Source organism: Taudactylus pleione, unplaced genomic scaffold (assembly GCF_031769625.1).
Source record: "Taudactylus pleione unplaced genomic scaffold, aTauple2 ptg002275l, whole genome shotgun sequence".
Classification (NCBI taxonomy): Eukaryota; Metazoa; Chordata; class Amphibia; order Anura; family Myobatrachidae; genus Taudactylus; species Taudactylus pleione.
Window position 1 is genome coordinate 76189 of NW_028286666.1, and position 27816 is coordinate 104004.

General features: G+C 46.3%; 1 protein-coding gene across 1 annotated transcript in view; it reads left to right on the plus strand.

Moving 5' to 3' along the window:
• WDR54 (WD repeat domain 54) overlaps positions 1-27816 on the plus strand; it is an 83029-nt gene that overhangs the window by 38360 nt on the left and 16853 nt on the right. Inside the window, exons 6-7 of the mRNA XM_088466014.1 lie at positions 3-130; positions 197-297. Of these exons, the coding sequence (XP_088322140.1) occupies positions 3-130; positions 197-297 (229 nt within the window). The remainder of the gene's footprint in view (positions 1-2; positions 131-196; positions 298-27816) is intronic.

Genomic DNA, 27816 nt, shown 5'->3' on the forward strand with positions numbered 1-27816 from the left:
AGGAACCTCCTCCGGCCTGGTCCTGGTGTTTGACATTCCAGCTAAGGGCACTAACATTACATTGGCTGAGGTGCTGGCGGAGCACAGAGACCCCATTACTGACATAGCGTGTGAGACCTGCCAGGGCAAGGTGAGAGACCAGACCCCACATTGCAGCCCTGTCACCCAGCCTGCACTGACCCTGTCTCTCCCGCAGGACAGGGCAGCCGACCTGGTGACTGCCGATGACTCCGGGGTCCTCTGTGTCTGGAAGTCTGGAGAAGATTTCAAACTGGTGACAAAGATATCGGCCTATGGGTGAGTGTATATAGAGGTGCCCCTGTGCCAGAGACGGGGAGATCCGAGGAATGTTCGCTACGCTATTACTGCGCAGTGTTCTGTAACTTTAATAAATTTACTTTTACACCTGTTTCTGCTAAATAACCCAAAGCTTAGTGCAGTATATACACTTTGTGCTGCCTGATAATCTGTCTGCAAAGCTTAGTGCAGTATATACACTTTGTGCTTAGTGATAATCTGTCTGCAAGGCTTAGTGCAGTATATACACTTTGTGCTGAGTGATAATCTGTCTGCAAAGCTTAGCGCAGTATATACACTTTGTGCTGAGTGATAATCTGTCTGCAAAGTTTAGCGCAGTATATACACTTTGTGCTGAGTGATAATCTGTCTGCAAAGCTTAGTGCAGTATATACACTTTGTGCTGAGTGATAATCTGTCTGCAAAGCTTAGCGCAGTATATACTCTTTGTGCTGCCTGATAATCTGTCTGCAAAGCTTAGTGCAGTATATACACTTTGTGCTGCCTGATAATCTATCTGCACAGCTTAGCGCAGTATATACTCTTTGTGCTGCCTGATAATCTATCTGCACAGCTTAGCGCAGTATATACACTTTGTGCTGCCTGATAATCTATCTGCAAAGCTTAGTGCAGTATATACACTTTGTGCTGTGTGATAATCTGTCTGCAAAGCTTAGTGCAGTATATACACTTTGTGCTGCTTGATAATCTGTCTGCAAAGCTTAGTGCAGTATATACACTTTGTGCTGTGTGATAATCTGTCTGCAAAGCTTAGTGCAGTATATACACTTTGTGCTGCCTGATAATCTGTCTGCAAAGTTTAGCGCAGTATATACACTTTGTGCTGAGTGATAATCAGTCTGCAAAGTTTTGAGCAGTGTATACACTTTGTGCTGCCTGATAATCTATCTGCAAAGCTTAGTGCAGTATATACACTTTGTGCTGTGTGATAATTTGTCTGCAAATTTTAGCGCAGTATATACACTTTGTGCTGTGTGATAATCTGTCTGCAAAATTTAGCGCAGTATATACACTTTGTGCTGCCTGATAATCTATCTGCAAAGCTTAGTGCAGTATATACACTTTGTGCTGCTTGATAATCTGTCTGCAAAGCTTAGTGCAGTATATACACTTTGTGCTGTGTGATAATCTGTCTGCAAAGCTTAGTGCAGTATATACACTTTGTGCTGCCTGATAATCTGTCTGCAAAGCTTAGTGCAGTATATACACTTTGTGCTGCCTGATAATCTGTCTGCAAAGCTTAGTGCAGTATATACACTTTGTGCTTAGTGATAATCTGTCTGCAAAGCTTAGTGCAGTATATACACTCTGTGCTGCCTGATAATCTGTCTGCAAAGTTTATCGCAGTATATACACTTTGTGCTGAGTGATAATCTGTCTGCAAAGCTTAGCGCAGTATATACACTTTGTGCTGAGTGATAATCTGTCTGCAAAGTTTAGCGCAGTATATACACTTTGTGCTGAGTGATAATCTGTCTGCAAAGCTTAGTGCAGTATATACACTTTGTGCTGCCTGATAATCTATCTGCACAGTTTAGCGCAGTATATACTCTTTGTGCTGCCTGATAATCTATCTGCACAGCTTAGCGCAGTATATACACTTTGTGCTGCCTGATAATCTATCTGCAAATCTTAGTGCAGTATATACACTTTGTGCTGTGTGATAATCTGTCTGCAAAGCTTAGTGCAGTATATACACTTTGTGCTGCTTGATAATCTGTCTGCAAAGCTTAGTGCAGTATATACACTTTGTGCTGTGTGATAATCTGTCTGCAAAGCTTAGTGCAGTATATACACTTTGTGCTGCCTGATAATCTGTCTGCAAAGTTTAGCGCAGTATATACACTTTGTGCTGAGTGATAATCAGTCTGCAAAGTTTTGAGCAGTGTATACACTTTGTGCTGCCTGATAATCTATCTGCAAAGCTTAGTGCAGTATATACACTTTGTGCTGTGTGATAATTTGTCTGCAAATTTTAGCGCAGTATATACACTTTGTGCTGTGTGATAATCTGTCTGCAAAATTTAGCGCAGTATATACACTTTGTGCTGCCTGATAATCTATCTGCAAAGCTTAGTGCAGTATATACACTTTGTGCTGCTTGATAATCTGTCTGCAAAGCTTAGTGCAGTATATACACTTTGTGCTGTGTGATAATCTGTCTGCAAAGCTTAGTGCAGTATATACACTTTGTGCTGCCTGATAATCTGTCTGCAAAGTTTAGCGCAGTATAAACACTTTGTGCTGAGTAATAATCTGTCTGCAAAGTTTAGCGCAGTATATACACTTTGTGCTGAGTGATAATCTGTCTGCAAATCTTAGTGCAGTATATACACTTTGTGCTGCCTGATAATCTGTCTGCAAAGCTTAGTGCAGTATATACACTTTGTGCTGCCTGATAATCTGTCTGCAAAGCTTAGTGCAGTATATACAATTTGTGCTGCCTGATCTGTCTGCAAAGCTTAGTGCAGTATATACACTTTGTGCTGAGTGGTTGTCTGCAAAGCTTAGCGCAGTATATACACTTTGTGCTGAGTGATAATCTGTCTGCAAATCTTAGTGCAGTATATACACTTTGTGCTGCCTGATAATCTGTCTGCAAATCTTAGCGCAGTATATACACTTTGTGCTGCCTGATAATCTGTCTGCAAAGCTTAGCGTAGTATATACACTTTGTGCTGTGTGATAATGTCTACAAAGCTTAGCGCAGTATATACACTTTGTGCTGCTTGATAATCTGTCTGCAAAGCTTACTGCAGTATATACACTTTGTGTTGTGTGATAATCTGTCTGCAAAGTTTAGCGCAGTATATACACTTTGTGCTGCCTGTTAATCTGTCTGCAAATCTTAGCGCAGTATATACACTTTGTGCTTAGTGATAATCTGTCTGCAAAATTTAGTGCAGTATATACACTCTGTGCTGCCTGATAATCTGTCTGCAAAGTTTAGTGCAGTATATACACTTTGTGCTGCCTGATAATCTGTCTGCAAATCTTAGTGCAGTATATACACTTTGTGTCTGCAAAGTTTAGCGCAGTATATACACTTTGTGCTGTGTGATAATCTGTCTGCAAATCTTAGCGCAGTATATACACTTTGTGCTGTGTGATAATCTGTCTGCAAAGCTTAGTGCAGTGTATACACTTTGTGCTGCCAGATAATCTGTCTGCAAAATTTAGTGCAGTATATACACTCTGTGCTGCCTGATAATCTGTCTGCAAAGTTTAGTGCAGTAAATACACTTTGTGCTGCCTGATAATCTGTCTGCAAAATTTAGCGCAGTATATACACTTTGTGCTGCTTGATAATCTGTCTGCAAAGTTTAGCGCAGTATATACACTTTGTGCTGCCTGATAATCTGTCTGCAAAGCTTAGCGCAGTGTATTCACTTTGTGCTGCCTGATAATCTGTCTGCAAAGCTTAGCGCAGTGTATACACTTTGTGCTGCCTGATAATCTGTATGCAAAGTTTAGCGCAGTGTATTCACTTTGTGCTGCCTGATAATCTGTCTGCAAAGCTTAGTGCAGTATATACACTTTGTGCTGTTTGATAATCTGTCTGCAAAGCTTAGCGCAATGTATACACTTTGTGCTGCCTGATAATCTGTCTGCAAAGTTTAGCGCAGTATATACACTTTGTACTGTGTGATAATCTGCCTGCAAAGCTTAGTGCAGTATATACACTTTGTGCTGCCTGATAATCTGTCTGCAAAGCTTAGTGCAGTATATACACTTTGTGCTGCCTGATAATCTGTCTGCAAAGCTTAGTGCAGTATATACCCTTTGTGCTGAGTGACAATCTGTCTGCAAAGTTTAGCGCAGTATATACACTTTGTGCTGCCTGATAATCTGTCTGCAAAGCTTAGTGCAGTATATACCCTTTGTGCTGAGTGACAATCTGTCTGCAAAGCTTAGCGCAGTGTATACACTTTGTGCTGTGTGATAATCTGTCTGCAAAGTTTAGCGCTGTATATACACTTTGTGCTGAGTAATAATCTTTCTGCAAAGTTTACCGCAGTATATACACTTTGTGCTGCCTGATAATCTGTCTGCAAAGCTTAGTGCAGTATATACAATTTGTGCTGCCTGATCTGTCTGCAAAGCTTAGTGCAGTATATACACTTTGTGCTGAGTGGTTGTCTGCAAAGCTTAGCGCAGTATATACACTTTGTGCTGCCTGATAATCTGTCTGCAAAGCTTAGCGTAGTATATACACTTTGTGCTGTGTGATAATGTCTACAAAGCTTAGCGCAGTATATACACTTTGTGCTGCTTGATAATCTGTCTGCAAAGCTTAGTGCGGTATATACACTTTGTGTTGTGTGATAATCTGTCTGCAAAGTTTAGCGCAGTATATACACTTTGTGCTGCCTGTTAATCTGTCTGCAAAGCTTAGCGCAGTATATACACTTTGTGCTTAGTGATAATCTGTCTGCAAAATTTAGTGCAGTATATACACTCTGTGCTGCCTGATAATCTTTCTGCAAAGTTTAGTGCAGTATATACACTTTGTGCTGCCTGATAATCTGTCTGCAAATCTTAGCGCAGTATATACACTTTGTGCTGCCTGATAATCTGTCTGCAAAGTTTAGTGGAGTATATACACTATGTGCTGCCTGATAATCTATCTGCAAATCTTAGCGCAGTATATACACTTTGTGCTGCTTGATAATCTGTCTGCAAAGTTTAGTGCAGTATATACACTTTGTGCTGTGTGATAATCTGTCTGCAAAGCTTAGCGCAGTATATACACTTTGTGCTGAGTGGTTGTCTGCAAAGCTTAGCGCAGTATATACACTTTGTGCTGCCTAATAATCTGTCTGCAAAGTTTAGCGCAGTATATACACTTTGTGCTGCCTGATAATCTATCTGCAAAGCTTATCGCAGAATATACACTTTGTGCTGCCTGATAATCTATCTGCAAAGCTTAGTGCAGTATATACACTTTGTGCTGCCTGGTAATCTGCCTGCAAAGCTTAGTGCAGTATATACACTTTGTGCTGAGTGATAATCTGTCTGCAAAGCTTAGTGCAGTATATACACTTTGTGCTGCCTGATAATCTGTCTGCAAATGTTAGCGCAGTATATACACTTTGAGCTGAGTGGTTGTCTGCAAAGCTTAGTGCAGTATATACACTTTGTGCTTCCTGATAATCTGTCTGCAAATCTTAGTGCAGTATATACACTTTGTGTCTGCAAATCTTAGCGCAGTATATACACTTTGTGCTGTGTGATAATCTGTCTGCAAATCTTAGCGCAGTATATACACTTTATGCTGTGTGATAATCTGTCTGCAAAGTTTAGTGCAGTGTATACACTTTGTGCTGCCAGATAATCTGTCTGCAAAATTTAGTGCAGTATATACACTCTGTGCTGCCTGATAATCTGTCTGCAAAGTTTAGTGCAGTATATACACTTTGTGCTGCCTGATAATCTGTCTGCAAAATTTGCGCAGTATATACACTTTGTGCTGCTGGATAATCTGTCTGCAAAGTTTAGCGTAGTATATACACTTTGTGCTGCCTGATAATCTGTCTGCAAAGCTTAGCGCAGTGTATTCACTTTGTGCTGCCTGATAATCTGTCTGCAAAGCTTAGCGCAGTGTATACACTTTGTGCTGCCTGATAATCTGTCTGCAAAGCTTAGTGCAGTGTATTCACTTTGTGCTGCCTGATAATCTGTCTGCAAACTTTAGTGCAGTATATACACTTTGTGCTGTTTGATTATCTGTCTGCAAAGCTTAGCGCAGTGTATACACTTTGTGCTGCCTGATAATCTGTCTGCAAAGTTTAGCGCAGTATATACACTTTGTACTGTGTGATAATCTGTCTGCAAAGCTTAGTGCAGTATATACACTTTGTGCTGCCTGATAATCTGTCTGCAAAGTTTAGTGCAGTATATACCCTTTGTGCTGAGTGACAATCTGTCTGCAAAGCTTAGCGCAGTATATACACTTTGTGCTGAGTGATAATCTGTCTGCAAAGCTTAGTGCAGTGTATACACTTTGTGCTGTGTGATAATCTGTCTGCAAAGTTTAGCGCCGTATATACACTTTGTGCTGAGTAATAATCTGTCTGCAAAGCTTAGCGCAGTATATACACTTTGTGCTGCCTGATAATCTGTCTGCAAAGCTTAGTGCAGTATATACAATTTGTGCTGCCTGATCTGTCTGCAAAGCTTAGTGCAGTATATACACTTTGTGCTGAGTGGTTGTCTGCAAAGCTTAGCGCAGTATATACACTTTGTGCTGCCTGATAATCTGTCTGCAAAGCTTAGCGCAGTATATACACTTTGTGCTGTGTGAAAATCTGTCTGCAAAGCTTAGCGCAGTATATACACTTTGTGCTGTGTGATAATGTCTACAAAGCTTAGCGCAGTATATACACTTTGTGCTGCTTGATAATCTGTCTGCAAAGCTTAGTGCGGTATCTACACTTTGTGTTGTGTGATAATCTGTCTGCAAAATTTAGTGCAGTATATACACTCTGTGCTGCCTGATAATCTGTCTGCAAAGTTTAGTGCAGTATATACACTTTGTGCTGCCTGATAATCTGTCTGCAAATCTTAGCGCAGTATATACACTTTGTGCTGCCTGATAATCTGTCTGCAAAGTTTAGTTGAGTATATACACTATGTGCTGCCTGATAATCTATCTGCAAATCTTAGCGCAGTATATACACTTTGTGCTGCTTGATAATCTGTCTGCAAAGTTTAGTGCAGTATATACACTTTGTGCTGTGTGATAATCTGTCTGCAAAGCTTAGCGCAGTATATACACTTTGTGCTGAGTGGTTGTCTGCAAAGCTTAGCGCAGTATATACACTTTGTGCTGCCTAATAATCTGTCTGCAAAGTTTAGCGCAGTATATACACTTTGTGCTGCCTGATAATCTATCTGCAAAGCTTATTGCAGAATATACACTTTGTGCTGCCTGATAATCTATCTGCAAAGCTTAGTGCAGTATATACACTTTGTGCTGCCTGGTAATCTGTCTGCAAAGCTTAGTGCAGTATATACACTTTGTGCTGAGTGATAATCTGTCTGCAAAGCTTAGTGCAGTATGTACACTTTGTGCTGCCTGATAATCTGTCTGCAAATGTTTGCGCAGTATATACACTTTGAGCTGTGTGATAATCTGTCTGCAAATCTTAGCGCAGTATGTACACTTTGTGCTGTGTGATAATCTGTCTGCAAATCTTAGCGCAGTATATACACTTTGTGCTGCCTGATAATCTGTCTGGAAAGCTTAGTGCAGTATATACACTTTGTGCTGTGTGATAATCTGTCTGCAAACCTTAGTGCAGTATATACACTTTGTGCTGCCTGATAATCTGTCTGCAAAGCTTAGCGCAGTATATACACTTTGTGCTGAGTGATAATCTGTCTGCAAAGTTTAGCGCAGTATATGCACTTTGTGCTGCCTGATAATCTGTCTGCAAAGCTTAGTGCGGTATATACACTTTGTGCTGCCTGATAATCTGTCTGCAAAGCTTAGTGCAGTATATACACTCTGTGCTGCCTTATAATCTGTCTGCAAAGCTTAGTGCAGTATATACACTTTGTGCTGAGTGGTTGTCTGCAAAGCTTAGTGCAGTATATACACTTTGTGCTGCCTGATAATCTGTCTGCAAAGCTTAGTGCAGTATATACACTTTGTGCTGCCTGATAATCTGTCTGCAAAGCTTAGTGCAGTATATACACTTTGTGCTGCCTGATAATCTGTCTGCAAAGCTTAGTGCAGTATATACACTTTGTGCTGCCTGATAATCTGTCTGCAAAGCTTAGTGCAGTGTATACACTTTGTGCTGCCTGATAATCTGTCTGCAAAGCTTAGTGCAGTATATACACTTTGTGCTGCCTGATAATCTGTCTGCAAAGCTTAGTGCAGTATATACACTCTGTGCTGCCTGATAATCTGTCTGCAAAGTTTAGTATAAAATACAATCAGTCTGTGTAATAATTCCTGCTCCTCACATCCCGATTAGGTCTATTGTTATAGAATAATGATATTTTATCTCTTCAGGCGCTTGAGCTCTTTATTATGGAGGATTTCTGCTCGTTATTCACTGTAACACCTTCAGCCCAGGTGTTATGTACTATATAGTCCCCGGAAACTGTCCTCTTATCGCACCTGTTCCTTATTTCTATCGTGTTTTAGCTCCATACGTGTTTATTTCTCTGTAGTTCTCTTATAACAAAATGACGACATTCAAAACCTCAACACCAGAAAGTCCCCTGAGGTCTCTTATTGGGGCACTTTACTTTTAATAATATAAATCATATCGTTAACATAAAAAGTGTTAATTTCTGACCTGTATAATAGTAGATAAATATAATAAGAATGTTCGGTAGTGTCTATTACAATCTATTATTACAATAAGGTGGGTTCACACTAAAACGATATCAGCTCAAATTGTAATTTCCGTGAAAATCAGGACAAGCTGAGCGTATCATCAAGTGTGTATGGCGAATTTGCGCGCTCCCGCAGTCGCATGTGATATGTTGTGGCTGTGCTGCTTGGCCAATCACAAGATATCGTGTAAGGGCGCACATCCACTAGAAGACATTATTATCGTGCAGTCGTTTGTCTGTCTGTGATGTGACGAGCAGTCGTTTGTCTGTCTGTGATGTGACGAGCAGTCGTTTGTCTGTCTGTGATGTGACGAGCAGTCGTTTGTCTGTCTGTGATGTGACGAGCAGACGTTTGTCTGTCTGTGATGTGACGAGCAGTCGTTTGTCTGTCTGTGATGTGACGAGCAGTCGTTTGTCTGTCTGTGATGTGACGAGCAGTCGTTTGTCTGTCTGTGATGAGACGAGCAGTCGTTTGTCTGTCTGTGATGTGACGAGCAGTCATTTGTCTGTCTGTGATGTGACGAGCAGTCGTTTGTCTGTCTGTGATGTGACGAGCAGTCGTTTGTCTGTCTGTGATGTGACGAGCAGTCCTTTGTCTGTCTGTGATGAGACGAGCAGTCATTTGTCTGTCTGTGATGTGACGAGCAGTCGTTTGTCTGTCTGTGATGTGACGAGCAGTCGTTTGTCTGTCTGTGATGTGACGAGCAGTCGTTTGTCTGTCTGTGATGTGACGAGCAGACGTTTGTCTGTCTGTGATGTGACGAGCAGTCGTTTGTCTGTCTGTGATGTGACGAGCAGTCGTTTGTCTGTCTGTGATGTGGCGAGCAGTCGTTTGTCTGTCTGTGATGAGACGAGCAGTCGTTTGTCTGTCTGTGATGTGACGAGCAGTCATTTGTCTGTCTGTGATGTGACGAGCAGTCGTTTGTCTGTCTGTGATGTGACGAGCAGTCGTTTGTCTGTCTGTGATGAGACGAGCAGTCGTTTGTCTGTCTGTGATGTGACGAGCAGTCATTTGTCTGTCTGTGATGTGACGAGCAGTCGTTTGTCTGTCTGTGATGTGACGAGCAGTCGTTTGTCTGTCTGTGATGTGACGAGCAGTCGTTTGTCTGTCTGTGATGTGACGAGCAGTCCTTTGTCTGTCTGTGATGAGACGAGCAGTCATTTGTCTGTCTGTGATGTGACGAGCAGTCGTTTGTCTGTCTGTGATGTGACGAGCAGTCGTTTGTCTGTCTGTGATGTGACGAGCAGTCCTTTGTCTGTCTGTGATGAGACGAGCAGTCGTTTGTCTGTCTGTGATGAGACGAGCAGTCATTTGTCTGTCTGTGATGTGACGAGCAGTCGTTTGTCTGTCTGTGATGTGACGAGCAGACGTTTGTCTGTCTGTGATGTGACGAACAGTCGTTTGTCTGTGATGTGACGAGCAGACGTTTGTCTGTGATGTGACTCGCAGACGTTTGTCTGTCTGTGATGTGACGAGCAGTCGTTTGTCTGTGATGTGACGAGCAGTCGTTTGTCTGTGATGTGACGAGCAGTCGTTTGTCTGTGATGTGACGAGCAGTTGTTTGTCTGTGATGTGACGAGCAGTCCTTTGTCTGTCTGTGATGAGACGAGCAGTCATTTGTCTGTCTGTGATGTGACGAGCAGTCATTTGTCTGTCTGTGATGTGACGAGCAGATGTTTGTCTGTGATGTGACAAGCAGACGTTTGTATGTCTGTGATGTGACGAGCAGTCGTTTGTATGTCTGATGTGACGAGCAGTCATTTGTCTGTCTGTGATGTGACGAGCAGACGTTTGTTTGTCTGTGATGTGACGAGCAGTCGTTTGTCTGTGATGTGACGAGCAGTCTTTTGTCTGTGATGTGACGAGCAGTCGTTTGTCTGTGATGTGACGAGCAGTTGTTTGTCTGTGATGTGACGAGCAGTCCTTTGTCTGTCTGTGATGAGACGAGCAGTCATTTGTCTGTCTGTGATGTGACGAGCAGTCGTTTGTCTGTCTGTGATGTGACGAGCAGTCGTTTGTCTGTGATGTGACGAGCAGACGTTTGTCTGTGATGTGACTCGCAGACGTTTGTCTGTCTGTGATGTGACGAGCAGTCGTTTGTCTGTGATGTGACGAGCAGTCGTTTGTCTGTGATGTGACGAGCAGTTGTTTGTCTGTGATGTGACGAGCAGTCCTTTGTCTGTCTGTGATGAGACGAGCAGTCATTTGTCTGTCTGTGATGTGACGAGCAGTCATTTGTCTGTCTGTGATGTGACGAGCAGACGTTTGTCTGTCTGTGATGTGACGAGCAGTCGTTTGTCTGTCTGTGATGTGACGAGCAGTCGTTTGTCTGTCTGTGATGAGACGAGCAGTCGTTTGTCTGTCTGTGATGTGACGAGCAGTCGTTTGTCTGTCTGTGATGTGACGAGCAGTCGTTTGTCTGTCTGTGATGTGACGAGCAGTCGTTTGTCTGTCTGTGATGTGACGAGCAGTCGTTTGTCTGTGATGTGACGAGCAGTCCTTTGTCTGTCTGTGATGAGACGAGCAGTCGTTTGTCTGTCTGTGATGTGACGAGCAGACGTTTGTCTGTCTGTGATGTGACGAGCAGTCGTTTGTCTGTCTGTGATGTGACGAGCAGTCCTTTGTCTGTCTGTGATGAGACGAGCAGTCATTTGTCTGTCTGTGATGTGACGAGCAGTCGTTTGTCTGTCTGTGATGTGACGAGCAGTCGTTTGTCTGTCTGTGATGTGACGAGCAGTCCTTTGTCTGTCTGTGATGAGACGAGCAGTCGTTTGTCTGTCTGTGATGTGACGAGCAGTCGTTTGTCTGTCTGTGATGTGACGAGCAGACGTTTGTCTGTCTGTGATGTGACGAGCAGTCCTTTGTCTGTCTGTGATGAGACGAGCAGTCATTTGTCTGTCTGTGATGTGACGAGCAGTCGTTTGTCTGTCTGTGATGTGACGAGCAGACGTTTGTCTGTCTGTGATGTGACGAGCAGTCGTTTGTCTGTGATGTGACGAGCAGACGTTTGTCTGTGATGTGACTCGCAGACGTTTGTCTGTCTGTGATGTGACGAGCAGTCGTTTGTCTGTCTGTGATGTGACGAGCAGTCGTTTGTCTGTGATGTGACGAGCAGACGTTTGTCTGTGATGTGACTCGCAGACGTTTGTCTGTCTGTGATGTGACGAGCAGTCGTTTGTCTGTTATGTGACGAGCAGTCGTTTGTCTGTGATGTGACGAGCAGTTGTTTGTCTGTGATGTGACGAGCAGTCCTTTGTCTGTCTGTGATGAGACGAGCAGTCATTTGTCTGTCTGTGATGTGACGAGCAGTCATTTGTCTGTCTGTGATGTGACGAGCAGATGTTTGTCTGTGATGTGACAAGCAGACGTTTGTCTGTCTGTGATGTGACGAGCAGTCGTTTGTATGTCTGATGTGACGAGCAGTCATTTGTCTGTCTGTGATGTGACGAGCAGACGTTTGTTTGTCTGTGATGTGACGAGCAGTCGTTTGTCTGTGATGTGACGAGCAGTCGTTTGTCTGTGATGTGACGAGCAGTCGTTTGTCTGTGATGTGACGAGCAGTTGTTTGTCTGTGATGTGACGAGCAGTCCTTTGTCTGTCTGTGATGAGACGAGCAGTCATTTGTCTGTCTGTGATGTGACGAGCAGTCGTTTGTCTGTCTGTGATGTGACGAGCAGACGTTTGTCTGTCTGTGATGTGACGAGCAGATGTTTGTCTGTCTGTGATGTGACGAGCAGACGTTTGTCTGTCTGTGATGTGACAAGCAGACGTTTGTCTGTCTGTGATGTGACAAGCAGACGTTTGTCTGTCTGTGATGTGACGAGCAGTCGTTTGTATGTCTGATGTGACGAGCAGTCCTTTGTCTGTCTGTGATGTGACGAGCAGACGTTTGTCTGTTTGTGATGTGACGCGCAGACGTTTGTCTGTGATGTGATGAGCAGTCGTTTGTCTGTGATGTGACTCGCAGACGTTTGTCTGTCTGTGATGTGACGAGCAGACGTTTGTCTGTCTGTGATGTGACGAGCAGTCGTTTGTCTGTGATGTGACGAGCAGTCATCTGTCTGTGATGTGACGAGCAGTCATTTGTTTGTCTGTAATGTGACGAGCAGTCATTTGTCTGTGATGTGACGAGCAGTCGTTTGTCTGTGATGTGACGAGCAGTCATTTGTCTGTGATGTGACAAGCAGTCATTTGTGATGTGACGAGCAGTCCTTTGTCTGTGATGAGACGAGCAGTCATTTGTCTGTCTGTGATGTGACGAGCAGTCGTTTGTCTGTCTGTGATGTGACGAGCAGACGTTTGTTTGTCTGTGATGTGACGAGCAGTCGTCTGTCTCTGATGTGACGAGCAGTCGTTTGTCTGTCTGTGATGTGACGCGCAGACGTTTGTCTGTCTGTGATATGACGAGCAGTCGTTTCTCTGTCTGTGATGTGACAAGCAGACGTTTGTCTGTCTGTGATGTGACGAGCAGACGTTTGTCTGTCTGTGATGTGACGAGCAGTCGTTTGTCTGTGATGTGACGAGCAGTCGTTTGTCTGTCTGTGATGTGACGAGCAGACGTTTGTCTGTTTGTGATGTGACGCACAGACGTTTGTCTGTGATGTGATGAGCAGTCGTTTGTCTGTGATGTGACTCGCAGACGTTTGTCTGTCTGTGATGTGACTCGCAGACGTTTGTCTGTCTGTGATGTGACGAGCAGACGTTTGTCTGTCTGTGATGTGACGAGCAGTCGTTTGTATGTCTGATGTGACGAGCAGACGTTTGTCTGTTTGTGATGTGACGAGCAGTCGTTTTTATGTCTGATGTGACGAGCAGACGTTTGTCTGTTTGTGATGTGACGCGCAGACGTTTGTCTGTGATGTGACGAGCAGTTATTTGTCTGTCTGTGATGTGACGAGCAGTCGTCTGTCTGTGATGTGACGAGCAGTCGTTTGTCTGTCTGTGATGTGACGCGCAGTCGTTTCTCTGTCTGTGATGTGACCAGCAGACGTTTGTCTGTCTGTGATGTGACGCACGGACATCTGTCTGTGATGTGACGAGCAGTCGTTTGTCTGTGATGTGACGAGCAGTCGTTTGTCTGTGATGTGACGAGCAGACGTTTGTCTGTCTGTGATGAGACGAGCAGTCATTTGTCTGTCTGTGATGTGACGCGCAGACGTTTGTCTGTGATGTGATGAGCAGTCGTTTGTCTGTGATGTGACGAGCAGACGTTTGTTTGTCTGTGATGTGACGAGCAGTCGTTTGTGATGTGACGAGCAGTCCTTTGTCTGTGATGAGACGAGCAGTCATTTGTCTGTCTGTGATGTGACAAACAGACGTTTGTCTGTCCGTGATGTGACGAGCAGACGTTTGTCTGTCTGTGATGTGACGAGCAGTCCTTTGTCTGTCTGTGATGAGACGAGCAGTCATTTGTCTGTCTGTGATGTGACGAGCAGTCGTTTGTCTGTCTGTGATGTGACGAGCAGACGTTTGTCTGTCTGTGATGTGACGAGCATTCGTTTGTCTGTGATGTGACTCGCAGACGTTTGTCTGTCTGTGATGTGACGAGCAGTCGTTTGTCTGTGATGTGACGAGCAGTCGTTTGTCTGTGATGTGACGAGCAGTCGTTTGTCTGTGATGTGACGAGCAATTGTTTGTCTGTGATGTGACGAGCAGTCCTTTGTCTGTCTGTGATGAGACGAGCAGTCATTTGTCTGTCTGTGATGTGACGAGCAGTCATTTGTCTGTCTGTGATGTGACGAGCAGATGTTTGTCTGTGATGTGACAAGCAGACGTTTGTCTGTCTGTGATGTGACGAGCAGTCGTTTGTATGTCTGATGTGACGAGCAGTCATTTGTCTGTCTGTGATGTGACGAGCAGACGTTTGTTTGTCTGTGATGTGACGAGCAGTCGTTTGTCTGTGATGTGACGAGCAGTCGTTTGTCTGTGATGTGACGAGCAGTCGTTTGTCTGTGATGTGACGAGCAGTTGTTTGTCTGTGATGTGACGAGCAGTCCTTTGTCTGTCTGTGATGAGACGAGCAGTCATTTGTCTGTCTGTGATGTGACGAGCAGTCGTTTGTCTGTCTGTGATGTGACGAGCAGACGTTTGTCTGTCTGTGATGTGACGAGCAGATGTTTGTCTGTCTGTGATGTGACGAGCAGACGTTTGTCTGTCTGTGATGTGACAAGCAGACGTTTGTCTGTCTGTGATGTGACAAGCAGACGTTTGTCTGTCTGTGATGTGACGAGCAGTCGTTTGTATGTCTGATGTGACGAGCAGTCCTTTGTCTGTGATGTGACGAGCAGACGTTTGTCTGTTTGTGATGTGACGCGCAGACGTTTGTCTGTGATGTGATGAGCAGTCGTTTGTCTATGATGTGACTCGCAGACGTTTGTCTGTCTGTGATGTGACGAGCAGACGTTTGTCTGTCTGTGATGTGACGAGCAGTCGTTTGTCTGTGATGTGACGAGCAGTCATCTGTCTGTGATGTGACGAGCAGTCATTTGTCTGTCTGTGATGTGACGCGCAGACGTTTGTCTGTGATGTGATGAGCAGTCGTTTGTCTGTCTGTGATGTGACAAGCAGTCTTCTGTCTGTGATGTGACGAGCAGACGTTTGTTTGTCTGTAATGTGACGAGCAGTCATTTGTCTGTGATGTGACGAGCAGTCGTTTGTCTGTGATGTGACGAGCAGTCATTTGTCTGTGATGTGACAAGCAGTCATTTGTGATGTGACGAGCAGTCCTTTGTCTGTCTGTGATGAGACGAGCAGTCATTTGTCTGTCTGTGATGTGACGAGCAGTCGTTTGTCTGTCTGTGATGTGACGAGCAGACGTTTGTTTGTCTGTGATGGGACGAGCAGTCGTCTGTCTCTGATGTGACGAGCAGTCGTTTGTCTGTCTGTGATGTGACGTGCAGACGTTTGTCTGTCTGTGATATGACGAGCAGTCGTTTCTCTGTCTGTGATGTGACGAGCAGACGTTTGTCTGTCTGTGATGTGACGAGCAGACGTTTGTCTGTCTGTGATGTGACGAGCAGTCGTTTGTCTGTGATGTGACGAGCAGTCGTTTGTCTGTCTGTGATGTGACGAGCAGACGTTTGTCTGTTTGTGATGTGACGCGCAGACGTTTGTCTGTGATGTGACGAGCAGTCGTTTGTCTGTGATGTGACTCGCAGACGTTTGTCTGTCTGTGATGTGACTCGCAGACGTTTGTCTGTCTGTGATGTGACGAGCAGACGTTTGTCTGTCTGTGATGTGACGAGCAGTCGTTTGTATGTCTGATGTGACGAGCAGACGTTTGTCTGTTTGTGATGTGACGAGCAGTCGTTTTTATGTCTGATGTGACGAGCAGACGTTTGTCTGTTTGTGATGTGACGCGCAGACGTTTGTCTGTGATGTGACGAGCAGTTATTTGTCTGTCTGTGATGTGACGAGCAGTCGTCTGTCTGTGATGTGACGAGCAGTCGTTTGTCTGTCTGTGATGTGACGCGCAGTCGTTTCTCTGTCTGTGATGTGACCAGCAGACGTTTGTCTGTCTGTGATGTGACGCACGGACATCTGTCTGTGATGTGACGAGCAGTCGTTTGTCTGTGATGTGACGAGCAGTCGTTTGTCTGTGATGTGACGAGCAGACGTTTGTCTGTGATGTGACGAACAGTCGTTTGTCTGTGATGTGACGAGCAGTCGTTTGTCTGTGATGTGACGAGCAGTCGTTTGTCTGTGATGTGACGTGCAGTCGTTTGTCTGTGATGTGACGAGCAGTTGTTTGTCTGTCTGTGATGTGACGAGCAGTCGTTTGTCAGTCCGTGATGTGACGAGCAGTCGTTTGTCTGTCTGTGATGTGACGAGCAGTCCTTTGTCTGTCTGTGATGAGACGAGCAGTCATTTGTCTGTCTGTGATGTGACGAGCAGACGTTTGTCTGTGATGTGACGAGCAGACCTTTGTCTGTGATGTGACGAGCAGACGTTTGTCTGTCTGTGATGTGACGAGCAGTTGTTTGTCTGTCTGTGACATGACGAGCAGACGTTTGTCTGTCTGTGATGTGACGAGCAGTCATTTGTCTGTGATGTGACGAGCAGTTGTTTGTCTGTCTGTGATGTGACGAGCAGTCATTTGTCTGCCTGTGATGTGATGAGCAGTCGTTTGTCTGTGATGTGACGAGCAGACGTTTGTTTGTCTGTGCTGTGACGAGCAGTCATTTGTCTGTGATGTGATGAGCAGTCGTTTGTCTGTGATGTGACGAGCAGTCATTTGTCTGTGATGTGACAAGCAGTCATTTGTGATGTGACGAGCAGTCCTTTGTCTGTCTGTGATGTGACGAGCAGTCGTTTGTCTGTCTGTGATGTGACGAGCAGACGTTTGTCTGTCTGTGATGTGACGAGCATTCGTTTGTCTGTGATGTGACGAGCAGTCGTTTGTCTGTGATGTGACGAGCAGTCGTTTGTCTGTGATGTGACGAGCAATTGTTTGTCTGTGATGTGACGAGCAGTCCTTTGTCTGTCTGTGATGAGACGAGCAGTCATTTGTCTGTCTGTGATGTGACGAGCAGTCATTTGTCTGTCTGTGATGTGACGAGCAGATGTTTGTCTGTGATGTGACAAGCAGACGTTTGTCTGTCTGTGATGTGACGAGCAGTCGTTTGTATGTCTGATGTGACGAGCAGTCATTTGTCTGTCTGTGATGTGACGAGCAGACGTTTGTTTGTCTGTGATGTGACGAGCAGTCGTTTGTCTGTGATGTGACGAGCAGTCGTTTGTCTGTGATGTGACGAGCAGTCGTTTGTCTGTGATGTGATGAGCAGTTGTTTGTCTGTGATGTGACGAGCAGTCCTTTGTCTGTCTGTGATGAGACGAGCAGTCATTTGTCTGTCTGTGATGTGACGAGCAGTCGTTTGTCTGTCTGTGATGTGACGAGCAGACGTTTGTCTGTCTGTGATGTGACGAGCAGATGTTTGTCTGTCTGTGATGTGACGAGCAGACGTTTGTCTGTCTGTGATGTGACAAGCAGACGTTTGTCTGTCTGTGATGTGACAAGCAGACGTTTGTCTGTCTGTGATGTGACGAGCAGTCGTTTGTATGTCTGATGTGACGAGCAGTCCTTTGTCTGTGATGTGACGAGCAGACGTTTGTCTGTTTGTGATGTGATGCGCAGACGTTTGTCTGTGATGTGATGAGCAGTCGTTTGTCTATGATGTGACTCGCAGACGTTTGTCTGTCTGTGATGTGACGAGCAGACGTTTGTCTGTCTGTGATGTGACGAGCAGTCGTTTGTCTGTGATGTGACGAGCAGTCATCTGTCTGTGATGTGACGAGCAGTCATTTGTCTGTCTGTGATGTGACGCGCAGACGTTTGTCTGTGATGTGATGAGCAGTCGTTTGTCTGTCTGTGATGTGACAAGCAGTCTTCTGTCTGTGATGTGACGAGCAGACGTTTGTTTGTCTGTAATGTGACGAGCAGTCATTTGTCTGTGATGTGACGAGCAGTCGTTTGTCTGTGATGTGACGAGCAGTCATTTGTCTGTGATGTGACAAGCAGTCATTTGTGATGTGACGAGCAGTCCTTTGTCTGTCTGTGATGAGACGAGCAGTCATTTGTCTGTCTGTGATGTGACGAGCAGTCGTTTGTCTGTCTGTGATGTGACGAGCAGACGTTTGTTTGTCTGTGATGGGACGAGCAGTCGTCTGTCTCTGATGTGACGAGCAGTCGTTTGTCTGTCTGTGATGTGACGTGCAGACGTTTGTCTGTCTGTGATATGACGAGCAGTCGTTTCTCTGTCTGTGATGTGACGAGCAGACGTTTGTCTGTCTGTGATGTGACGAGCAGACGTTTGTCTGTCTGTGATGTGACGAGCAGTCGTTTGTCTGTGATGTGACGAGCAGTCGTTTGTCTGTCTGTGATGTGACGAGCAGACGTTTGTCTGTTTGTGATGTGACGCGCAGACGTTTGTCTGTGATGTGACGAGCAGTCGTTTGTCTGTGATGTGACTCGCAGACGTTTGTCTGTCTGTGATGTGACTCGCAGACGTTTGTCTGTCTGTGATGTGACTCGCAGACGTTTGTCTGTCTGTGATGTGACGAGCAGTCGTTTGTATGTCTGATGTGACGAGCAGACGTTTGTCTGTTTGTGATGTGACGAGCAGTCGTTTTTATGTCTGATGTGACGAGCAGACGTTTGTCTGTTTGTGATGTGACGCGCAGACGTTTGTCTGTGATGTGACGAGCAGTTATTTGTCTGTCTGTGATGTGACGAGCAGTCGTCTGTCTGTGATGTGACGAGCAGTCGTTTGTCTGTCTGTGATGTGACGCGCAGTCGTTTCTCTGTCTGTGATGTGACCAGCAGACGTTTGTCTGTCTGTGATGTGACGCACGGACATCTGTCTGTGATGTGACGAGCAGTCGTTTGTCTGTGATGTGACGAGCAGTCGTTTGTCTGTGATGTGACGAGCAGACGTTTGTCTGTGATGTGACGAACAGTCGTTTGTCTGTGATGTGACGAGCAGTCGTTTGTCTGTGATGTGACGAGCAGTCGTTTGTCTGTGATGTGACGTGCAGTCGTTTGTCTGTGATGTGACGAGCAGTTGTTTGTCTGTCTGTGATGTGACGAGCAGTCGTTTGTCAGTCCGTGATGTGACGAGCAGTCGTTTGTCTGTCTGTGATGTGACGAGCAGTCCTTTGTCTGTCTGTGATGAGACGAGCAGTCATTTGTCTGTCTGTGATGTGACGAGCAGACGTTTGTCTGTGATGTGACGAGCAGACCTTTGTCTGTGATGTGACGAGCAGACGTTTGTCTGTCTGTGATGTGACGAGCAGTTGTTTGTCTGTCTGTGACATGACGAGCAGACGTTTGTCTGTCTGTGATGTGACGAGCAGTCATTTGTCTGTGATGTGACGAGCAGTTGTTTGTCTGTCTGTGATGTGACGAGCAGTCATTTGTCTGCCTGTGATGTGACGAGCAGTCGTTTGTCTGTGATGTGACGAGCAGACGTTTGTTTGTCTGTGCTGTGACGAGCAGTCATTTGTCTGTGATGTGATGAGCAGTCGTTTGTCTGTGATGTGACGAGCAGTCATTTGTCTGTGATGTGACAAGCAGTCATTTGTGATGTGACGAGCAGTCCTTTGTCTGTCTGTGATGAGACGAGCAGTCATTTGTCTGTCTGTGATGTGACGAGCAGTCGTTTGTCTGTCTGTGATGTGACAAGCAGACGTTTGTCTGTCTGAGATGTGACGAGCAGACGTTTGTCTGTCTGTGATGTGACGAGCAGACGTTTGTCTGTCTGTGATGTGACGAGCAGTTATCTGTCTGTGATGTGATGAGCAGTCATTTGTCTGTCTGTGATGTGACGCGCAGACGTTTGTCTGTGATGTGATGAACAGTCGTTTGTCTGTCTGTGATGGGACGAGCAGTCATCTGTCTGTGATGTGACGAGCAGACGTTTGTTTGTCTGTGATGTGACGAGCAGTCGTTTGTCTGTGATGTAACGAGCAGTCGTTTGTCTGTGATGTGACGAGCAGACGTTTGTTTGTCTGTGATGTGACGAGCAGTCGTTTGTGATGTGACGAGCAGTCCTTTGTCTGTGATGAGACGAGCAGTCATTTGTCTGTCTGTGATGTGACAAGCAGACGTTTGTCTGTCCGTGATGTGACGAGCAGACGTTTGTCTGTCTGTGATGTGACGAGCAGACGTTTGTCTGTCTGTGATGTGACGAGCAGTCGTTTGTCTGTGATGTGACGAGCAGTCGTTTGTATGTCTGATGTGACGAGCAGTCCTTTGTCTGTGATGAGACGAGCAGTCATTTGTCTGTCTGTGATGTGACAAGCAGACGTTTGTCTGTCCGTGATGTGACGAGCAGACGTTTGTCTGTCTGTGATGTGACGAGCAGTCGTTTGTCTGTGATGTGACGAGCAGTCGTTTGTATGTCTGATGTGACGAGCAGTCGTTTGTCTGTCTGTGATGTGACGAGCAGTTATTTATCTGTCTGTGATGTGATGCGCAGACGTTTGTCTGTGATGTGACGAGCAGATGTTTGTCTGTGATGTGACGAGCAGTCGTTTGTCGGTCCGTGATGTGACGAGCAGTCGTTTGTCAGTCCGTGATGTGACGAGCAGTCGTTTGTCTGTCTGTGATGTGACGAGCAGTCGTTTGTTTGTCTGTGATGTGACGAGCAGACGTTTGTCTGTCTGTGATGTGACGAGCAGTCGTTTGTCTGTGATGTGACGAGCAGTCGTTTGTCTGTCTGTGATGTGACGAGCAGACGTTTGTCTGTCTGTGATGTGACGAGCAGTTGTTTGTCTGTCTGTGATGTGACGAGCAGTCATTTGTCTGTGATGTGACGAGCAGACGTTTGTCTGTCTGTGATGTGACGAGCAGACGTTTGTCTGTCTGTGATGTGACGCGCAGACGTTTGTCTGTCTGTGATGTGACGAGCAGTCGTTTGTCTGTCTGTGATGTGACGAGCAGTTGTTTGTCTGTGATGTGACGAGCAGACGTTTGTCTGTTTGTGATGTGACGCGCAGACGTTTGTCTGTCTGTGATGTGACGAGCAGACGTTTGTCTGTCTGTGATGTGACGAGCAGACGTTTGTCTGTCTGTGATGTGACGCACAGACGTTTGTCTGTCTGTGATGTGACGAGCAGTCGTTTGTCTGTTTGTGATGTGACGCGCAGACATTTGTCTGTGATGTGATGAGCAGTCGTTTGTCTGTGATGTGACGAGCAGTTATTTGTCTGTCTGTGATGTGACGAGCAGTCGTCTGTCTGTGGTGTGACGAGCAGTCGTTTGTCTGTGATGTGACGAGCAGTCATCTGTCTATGATGTGACGAGCAGTCGTTTGTCTGTCTGTGATGTGACGAGCAGTCGTTTGTCGATCCGTGATGTGACGAGCAGTCGTTTGTCGGTCCGTGATGTGACGAGCAGTCGTTTGTCTGTCTGTGATGTGACGAGCAGTCGTTTGTCTGTCTGTGATGTGACGAGCAGTCGTTTGTCGGTCCGTGATGTGATGAGCAGTCGTTTGTCGGTCCGTGATGTGACGAGCAGTCGTTTGTCTGTCTGTGATGTGACGAGCAGTCGTTTGTCTGTCTGTGATGTGATTAGCAGTCGTTTGTCTGTCTGTGATGTGACGCGCAGACGTTTGTCTGTGATGTGACGAGCAGACGTTTGTCTGTCTGTGATGTGACGAGCAGTCGTTTGTCTGTCTGTGATGTGACGAGCAGTCGTTTGTCGGTCCGTGATGTGACGAGCAGTCGTTTGTCGGTCCGTGATGTGACGAGCAGTCGTTTGTCGGTCCGTGATGTGACGAGCAGTCGTTTGTCGGTCCGTGATGTGACGAGCAGTCGTTTGTCTGTCTGTGATGTGACGAGCAGTCGTTTGTCTTGTTTGATGTGACGAGCAGTCGTTTGTCTGTCTGTGATGTGACGAGCAGTCGTCTGTCTGTGATGTGACGAGCAGTCGTTTGTCTGTCTGTAATGTGACGCGCAGTCGTTTCTCTGTCTGTGATGTGACCAGCAGACGTTTGTCTGTCTGTGATGTGACGTACGGACATCTGTCTGTGATGTGACGAGCAGTCGTTTGTCTGTGATGTGACGAGCAGTCGTTTGTCTGTGATGTGACGAGCAGACGTTTGTCTGTGATGTGACGAACAGTCGTTTGTCTGTGATGTGACGAGCAGTCGTTTGTCTGTGATGTGACGAGCAGTCGTTTGTCTGTGATGTGACGTGCAGTCGTTTGTCTGTGATGTGACGAGCAGTTGTTTGTCTGTCTGTGATGTGACGAGCAGTCGTTTGTCAGTCCGTGATGTGACGAGCAGTCGTTTGTCTGTCTGTGATGTGACGAGCAGTCCTTTGTCTGTCTGTGATGAGACGAGCAGTCATTTGTCTGTCTGTGATGTGACGAGCAGACGTTTGTCTGTGATGTGACGAGCAGACCTTTGTCTGTGATGTGACGAGCAGACGTTTGTCTGTCTGTGATGTGACGAGCAGTTGTTTGTCTGTCTGTGACATGACGAGCAGACGTTTGTCTGTCTGTGATGTGACGAGCAGTCATTTGTCTGTGATGTGACGAGCAGTTGTTTGTCTGTCTGTGATGTGACGAGCAGTCATTTGTCTGCCTGTGATGTGACGAGCAGTCGTTTGTCTGTGATGTGACGAGCAGACGTTTGTCTGTCTGTGATGTGACGAGCAGTCATTTGTCTGTGATGTGACGAGCAGTTGTTTGTCTGTCTGTGATGTGACGAGCAGTCATTTGTCTGCCTGTGATGTGACGAGCAGTCGTTTGTCTGTGATGTGACGAGCAGACGTTTGTTTGTCTGTGCTGTGACGAGCAGTCATTTGTCTGTGATGTGATGAGCAGTCGTTTGTCTGTGATGTGACGAGCAGTCATTTGTCTGTGATGTGACAAGCAGTCATTTGTGATGTGACGAGCAGTCCTTTGTCTGTCTGTGATGAGACGAGCAGTCATTTGTCTGTCTGTGATGTGACGAGCAGTCGTTTGTCTGTCTGTGATGTGACAAGCAGACGTTTGTCTGTCTGAGATGTGACGAGCAGACGTTTGTCTGTCTGTGATGTGACGAGCAGACGTTTGTCTGTCTGTGATGTGACGAGCAGTTATCTGTCTGTGATGTGATGAGCAGTCATTTGTCTGTCTGTGATGTGACGCGCAGACGTTTGTCTGTGATGTGATGAACAGTCGTTTGTCTGTCTGTGATGGGACGAGCAGTCATCTGTCTGTGATGTGACGAGCAGACGTTTGTTTGTCTGTGATGTGACGAGCAGTCGTTTGTCTGTGATGTAACGAGCAGTCGTTTGTCTGTGATGTGACGAGCAGACGTTTGTTTGTCTGTGATGTGATGAGCAGTCGTTTGTGATGTGACGAGCAGTCCTTTGTCTGTGATGAGACGAGCAGTCATTTGTCTGTCTGTGATGTGACAAGCAGACGTTTGTCTGTCCGTGATGTGACGAGCAGACGTTTGTCTGTCTGTGATGTGACGAGCAGACGTTTGTCTGTGTGATGTGACGAGCAGTCGTTTGTCTGTGATGTGACGAGCAGTCGTTTGTATGTCTGATGTGACGAGCAGTCCTTTGTCTGTGATGAGACGAGCAGTCATTTGTCTGTCTGTGATGTGACAAGCAGACGTTTGTCTGTCCGTGATGTGACGAGCAGACGTTTGTCTGTCTGTGATGTGACGAGCAGTCGTTTGTCTGTGATGTGACGAGCAGTCGTTTGTATGTCTGATGTGACGAGCAGTCGTTTGTCTGTCTGTGATGTGACGAGCAGTTATTTATCTGTCTGTGATGTGATGCGCAGACGTTTGTCTGTGATGTGACGACCAGACGTTTGTCTGTGATGTGACGAGCAGTCGTTTGTCGGTCCGTGATGTGACGAGCAGTCGTTTGTCAGTCCGTGATGTGACGAGCAGTCGTTTGTCTGTCTGTGATGTGACGAGCAGTCGTTTGTTTGTCTGTGATGTGACGAGCAGTCGTTTGTCTGTCTGTGATGTGACGCGCAGACGTTTGTCTGTGATGTGACGAGCAGACGTTTGTCTGTCTGTGATGTGACGAGCAGTCGTTTGTCTGTGATGTGACGAGCAGTCGTTTGTCTGTCTGTGATGTGACGAGCAGACGTTTGTCTGTCTGTGATGTGACGAGCAGTTGTTTGTCTGTCTGTGATGTGACGAGCAGTCATTTGTCTGTGATGTGACGAGCAGACGTTTGTCTGTCTGTGATGTGACGAGCAGACGTTTGTCTGTCTGTGATGTGACGCGCAGACGTTTGTCTGTCTGTGATGTGACGAGCAGTCGTTTGTCTGTCTGTGATGTGACGAGCAGTTGTTTGTCTGTGATGTGACGAGCAGACGTTTGTCTGTTTGTGATGTGACGCGCAGACGTTTGTCTGTCTGTGATGTGACGAGCAGACGTTTGTCTGTCTGTGATGTGACGAGCAGTCGTTTGTCTGTTTGTGATGTGACGCGCAGACGTTTGTCTGTGATGTGATGAGCAGTCGTTTGTCTGTGATGTGACGAGCAGTTATTTGTCTGTCTGTGATGTGACGAGCAGTCGTCTGTCTGTGGTGTGACGAGCAGTCGTTTGTCTGTGATGTGACGAGCAGTCATCTGTCTATGATGTGACGAGCAGTCGTTTGTCTGTCTGTGATGTGACGAGCAGTCGTTTGTCGATCCGTGATGTGACGAGCAGTCGTTTGTCGGTCCGTGATGTGACGAGCAGTCGTTTGTCTGTCTGTGATGTGACGAGCAGTCGTTTGTCTGTCTGTGATGTGACGAGCAGTCGTTTGTCGGTCCGTGATGTGACGAGCAGTCGTTTGTCGGTCCGTGATGTGACGAGCAGTCGTTTGTCTGTCTGTGATGTGACGAGCAGTCGTTTGTCTGTCTGTGATGTAATTAGCAGTCGTTTGTCTGTCTGTGATGTGACGCGCAGACGTTTGTCTGTGATGTGACGAGCAGACGTTTGTCTGTCTGTGATGTGACGAGCAGTCGTTTGTCTGTCTGTGATGTGACGAGCAGTCGTTTGTCGGTCCGTGATGTGACGAGCAGTCGTTTGTCGGTCCGTGATGTGACGAGCAGTCGTTTGTCGGTCCGTGATGTGACGAGCAGTCGTTTGTCGGTCCGTGATGTGACGAGCAGTCGTTTGTCTGTCTGTGATGTGACGAGCAGTCGTTTGTCTTGTTTGATGTGACGAGCAGTCGTTTGTCTGTCTGTGATGTGACGAGCAGACGTTTGTCTGTCTGTGATGTGACGAGCAGTCGTTTGTCTGTCTGTGATGTGACGAGCAGTCGTTTGTCTGTCTGTGATGTGACGAGCAGTTGTTTGTCTGTCTGTGATGTGACGAGCAGTCGTTTGTCTGTGATGTGACGAGCAGACGTTTGTCTGTCTGTGATGTGACGAGCAGACGTTTGTCTGTCTGTGATGTGACGCGCAGACGTTTGTCTGTCTGTGATGTGACGCGCAGTCGATTGTCTGTCTGTGATGTGACGAGCAGTCGTTTGTCTGTGATGTGACGAGCAGTCGCTCAGCGTAGGCTCATCAATCATTTCCTATCATGTTTTCCCGATGATAGATGTCTAAATGACCAGCGGGAGGGTGCATCGATGGTCATTTGAGACATTTTTTAAACAATCTGCAAATGATTATCGAACGATGGAATGATAACAATATTGTTAACGTTCAATTGCTCAATTTAATCATCTAGTGGATGTGCGCCTTAATATTACAGCACAGCATCCTATATCTCACTTGCCGATGCAGGGTCCCATCACTGCCCCCTCCTCACCTCTACTCTGGTGACCTCCTCCCATGCCTGCCTCCAAGATCTCTCCCACAGTGCCCCCTCCTCTGATTACCACCTCACCTCTCCTGTGGTCACTATGCCTGCCTCCAATATCTCTCCCGCAGTGCCCCCTCCTCTGATTACCACCTCACCTCTCCTGTGGTCACTATGCCTGCCTCCAATATCTCTCCCGCAGTGCCCCCTCCTCTGATTACCACCTCACCTCTCCTGTGGTCACTATGCCTGCCTCCAATATCTCTCCCGCAGTGCCCCCTCCTCTGATTACCACCTCACATCTCCTGTGGTCACTATGCCTGCCTCCAATATCTCTCCCGCAGTGCCCCCTCCTCTGATTACCACCTCACCTCTCATGTGGTCACTATGCCTGCCTCCAATATCTCTCCCGCAGTGCCCCCTCCTCTGATTACCACCTCACCTTACCTGTGGTCACTATGCCTGCCTCCAATATATATATATTAGTACTTTCTAGTGTCTATGGTTATAGTTGTTTCGCTTTGTTGCGCACAATTATGCTCTGATTGGTCTATTACTGTGAGTGTTGCAGTGCTGTGATTGGCCCTCGGGTCGGTCTATTCCTGTGAGTGTTGTAGTGCTGTGATTAGCTCTAAGGTCGGTCTATTCCTGTGAGTGTTGTAGTGTTCTGATTGGCCCTCGGGTCGGTCTATACCTGTCACTGTTCTAATGCTCTGATTTGCCCTCGGGTTGGTCTATTCCTGTCACTGTTCTAATGCTATGATTGGCCCTCCGGTTGGTCTATTCCTGTGAGTGTTGCAGTGCTATGATTGGCCCTCCGGTTGGTCTATTCCTGTGAGTGTTGCAGTGCTATGATTGGCCCTCCGGTTGGTCTATTCCTGTGAGTGTTGCAGTGCTATGATTGGCTCTCAGGTTGGTCTATTCCTGTGAGTGTTGCAGTGCTATTATTGGCCCTCCGGTTGGTCTATTCCTGTGAGTGTTGCAGTGCTGTGATTGGCCCTCGGGTTGGTCTATTCCTGTGAGTGTTGTAGTGCTGTGATTGGCTCTCAGGTTGGTCTATTCCTGTGAGTGTTGCAGTGCTATGATTGGCCCTCGGGTTGGTCTATTCCTGTGAGTGTTGTAGTGCTGTGATTGGCTCTCAGGTTGGTCTATTCCTGTGAGTGTTGCAGTGCTATGATTGGCTCTCAGGTTGGTCTATTCCTGTGAGTGTTGCAGTGCTGTGATTGGCTCTCAGGTTGGTCTATTCCTGTGAGTGTTGCAGTGCTATGACTGGCCCTCCGGTTGGTCTATTCCTGTGAGTCTTGTAGTGCTATGATTGGCCCTCGGGTTGGTCTATTCCTGTGAGTGTTGCAGTGCTGTGATTGGCTCTCAGGTTGGTCTATTCCTGTGAGTGTTGTAGTGCTATGATTGGCCCTCGGGTTGGTCTATTCCTGTGAGTGTTGCAGTGCTATGATTGGCCCTCCGGTTGGTCTATTCCTGTGAGTGTTGCAGTGCTATGATTGGCTCTCAGGTTGGTCTATTCCTGTGAGTGTTGTAGTGCTGTGATTGGCTCTCAGGTTGGTCTATTCCTGTGAGTGTTGCAGTGCTATGATTGGCCCTCGGGTTGGTCTATTCCTGTGAGTGTTGTAGTGTTCTGATTGGCCCTCGGGTCGGTCTATACCTGTCACTGTTCTAATGCTCTGATTTGCCCTCGGGTTGGTCTATTCCTGTCACTGTTCTAATGCTATGATTGGCCCTCCGGTTGGTCTATTCCTGTGAGTGTTGCAGTGCTATGATTGGCCCTCCGGTTGGTCTATTCCTGTGAGTGTTGCAGTGCTATGATTGGCTCTCAGGTTGGTCTATTCCTGTGAGTGTTGCAGTGCTATGATTGGCTCTCAGGTTGGTCTATTCCTGTGA